Source organism: Propithecus coquereli, unplaced genomic scaffold (genome assembly GCF_000956105.1).
Source record: "Propithecus coquereli isolate 6110/MARCELLA unplaced genomic scaffold, Pcoq_1.0 Scaffold2, whole genome shotgun sequence".
Taxonomy (NCBI): domain Eukaryota; kingdom Metazoa; phylum Chordata; class Mammalia; order Primates; family Indriidae; genus Propithecus; species Propithecus coquereli.
This window is the reverse complement of record NW_012144966.1, coordinates 8,955,562-8,958,005: the sequence shown is the minus strand read 5'-3', so window position 1 is coordinate 8,958,005 and position 2,444 is coordinate 8,955,562. Positions and strand designations below refer to the sequence as shown.

Here is a 2,444-nt window from a genome sequence, read left to right as displayed (position 1 = left end):
CCAGCTACTCGGGAGGCTGAGGCAGAAGGATCGCTTAAGCCCAGGAGTTTGAGGTTGCTGTGAGCTAGGCTGACGCCACGGCACTCTAGCCTGGGCAACAGGGCAAGACTCTGTCTCAGAAAAAAAAAAAAAAAAAAGTCTCTTACCTGATCTACAGTAAATATCTTGATCCTTTCACTTCCCAGCCATTTTTGAAATTCTTTCCTCCAATTATTTACCAAGCTTCCAGGTGTGACAATAAGTGTCTTCTTTATTACTGGCTTGCCTCCATAGGGTCCCTGACACTGTAGGGTCCAGATGAGTGAGATACATTGCAATGTTTTCCCTAAACCCATTTCATCAGCAAGAATAGCTCCATGTTTGCCATTCATTCTGTTAGAAATAATTTTACTTCCTTTAATCACAATAGGAAAATATTTTATACTCCTAAAATCATCAAGAAACAGAAACTGATATGTTGCAATTATGACACTGAAGACTCTTCTAACATTTCATTGATCTGATTTACAACACATCTCTTTTGCATCTTTCATAATTATATACATTATATATTGTCAACTGAATTACCAAGACATAAATCTGAAATTAGAGTTGAAGCTAAGTCATCTGTTACTATTATATGTACATATTTAGAGGCTAAAAATGAATCCAAGTTTTACATCTACATTTGGATAATTTAACTATAACTTTATTTCTCATCACTAACAGTTGAACAATTTTTATCAGTTTCAGGGTTAGATATCAAAATGGTTTAAAATACATTGTAATTTTAATCAGCAAGATCTATGGAGCTATATTTTATGATTCTCTGCCAGTAAATGAAGTCCTCAACCAAAATACCTCCCCATACGGTATAAAAAATTAAACACTACGGGAGGAGCCAAGATGGCGGACTAGAAAAGCAGCCAGTCAGAATGTCTCTGCAAAAAAGACAAATTTTAGAAGAAAGAGAAAAAATAAACCAGCAGAGAAACATAGATCGGGTGAGGGTCGGAAGGAAGGCTGCCTGAAACTACAGGAGACTCCACGGGAAGATGCTGCAGAGGAGAACTGGAAGGAGAAAAGTCCCAAGAGGCTTGGAGACCAGCAACAAGGGTAGGTGGAGTGGTTAACTTCCCCCTCCCTTGCATCTTGGACTGCTGGTGGGCTCCTGAGCAGCTGGAGAGACCTGCCTACACCAGCCCAGAGACGGCTGCCGCCAGTGAGCAGTGGCCTCCTGCGGACTCAACACCGGGATCCCAGCCCCCTCGGGGCACCTCCCTGGGCGCAGACCTGAGCCTAGCAGCAGACGCCATAGTGCTCCATTCTCTCCTTCCCCCTCCCTATTTGTGCGTGCCCAGAGAGACACTCTGGCCGTCACACGGAGGCATCTCCAAGGAACGGGACCTTTCCTTTTGGGGTCCTTCAGCAGACTGAGGGGTACTCAGACTGCGAGTTCCCTACCTGCCAGCCCTCCCAGGTGCTACTTGCCTGGGGACTCCAGGAGAGTGGGGCAAATCCCGAGGTGGAGTGAAATCGATCCAGCTTGGGCACCCTGTAGGTGTTTCAAGACCAGCACCCCTCCTCCTGGCAGGGTCAGGGATTGATCTCCAGGGCCCAGGGGACAGGCCTGCAGAGCAGACCCCGTACATCCAGGTGAGGATCGCACTGCCCTGGGGCACAGAAGAGAGATCTGTGAAAGAGCCTGCTGAGGAGTGTGCGCCTTCAGGGGCAGATCAGCGTGCCTGACCGGCAACCCTCCTCCTAAAAGAGGGCTGTGCACCCAGCTCAGGCTACTATCCTGGGTAGGGAACCTGCGGCCCACGTCACAGCCAGGGGAGATCCATCGGCCTGAGGTCCTACTTGCTGGCAGAGGCCTGAGAGAGGCCACGGAGAGGGGGAGAGTGGAGGGGAGTGAGACCTGCTCCAGACTGCGGATCATGGACAGACCCACCCCTCAAGCCCAGACTTTCAGCTGAGTGGAGCCATTTCAGCCCCTCCCAGCAGCTCTGCACAGAAACAAAGAATAGACCTTTGAACCTGCTAACAGCAGTTGTGGAGCCTGAGGGCATGCTTACCCAACCAAGTCCCACCCAGACTCACTCCCCCCACTGAGGGGGAGAATAAGGACACACCTGGAAATCCCAGGGCCCCACCCACCACCCCAGGCACAAAAGGGCCTCTCTAGAGGAATAAGAGCTAGCTACAGGACCCAAAAACAGCACTGCAGCTTGATCCTCCCTGCAAGTGCCTCCTACTGACAGGGAGGTCATCCTGCACACCCTTTCACTGCATCTACTGATTCATCATAAAGGGTGTGGTCGAATCTCACCCACAAACACCACCTACTGGCTCAGAGACTAAACAGGTCGTGTCATTATCCAAATGAAAATCTAAAGGCAAGAAGGAACAGCTGATCCAGATGGGAAGGAACCAGCGAAAGAACTCTGGAATTATGAAGACTC

The 2,444-nt window shown here is 49.1% G+C and overlaps 1 protein-coding gene across 2 annotated transcripts in view; it reads right to left on the bottom strand.

Annotated features, from left to right (window-relative positions):
• The window catches only part of RAD54B (RAD54 homolog B (S. cerevisiae)), a 96,091-nt gene that overhangs the window by 30,603 nt on the left and 63,044 nt on the right, over positions 1–2,444 (bottom strand). For both annotated transcript variants that reach the window (XM_012643567.1, XM_012643568.1), the window contains one exon: positions 147–372. In XM_012643567.1, coding sequence (XP_012499021.1) covers positions 147–372 — 226 coding nt within the window. The remainder of the gene's footprint in view (positions 1–146; positions 373–2,444) is intronic.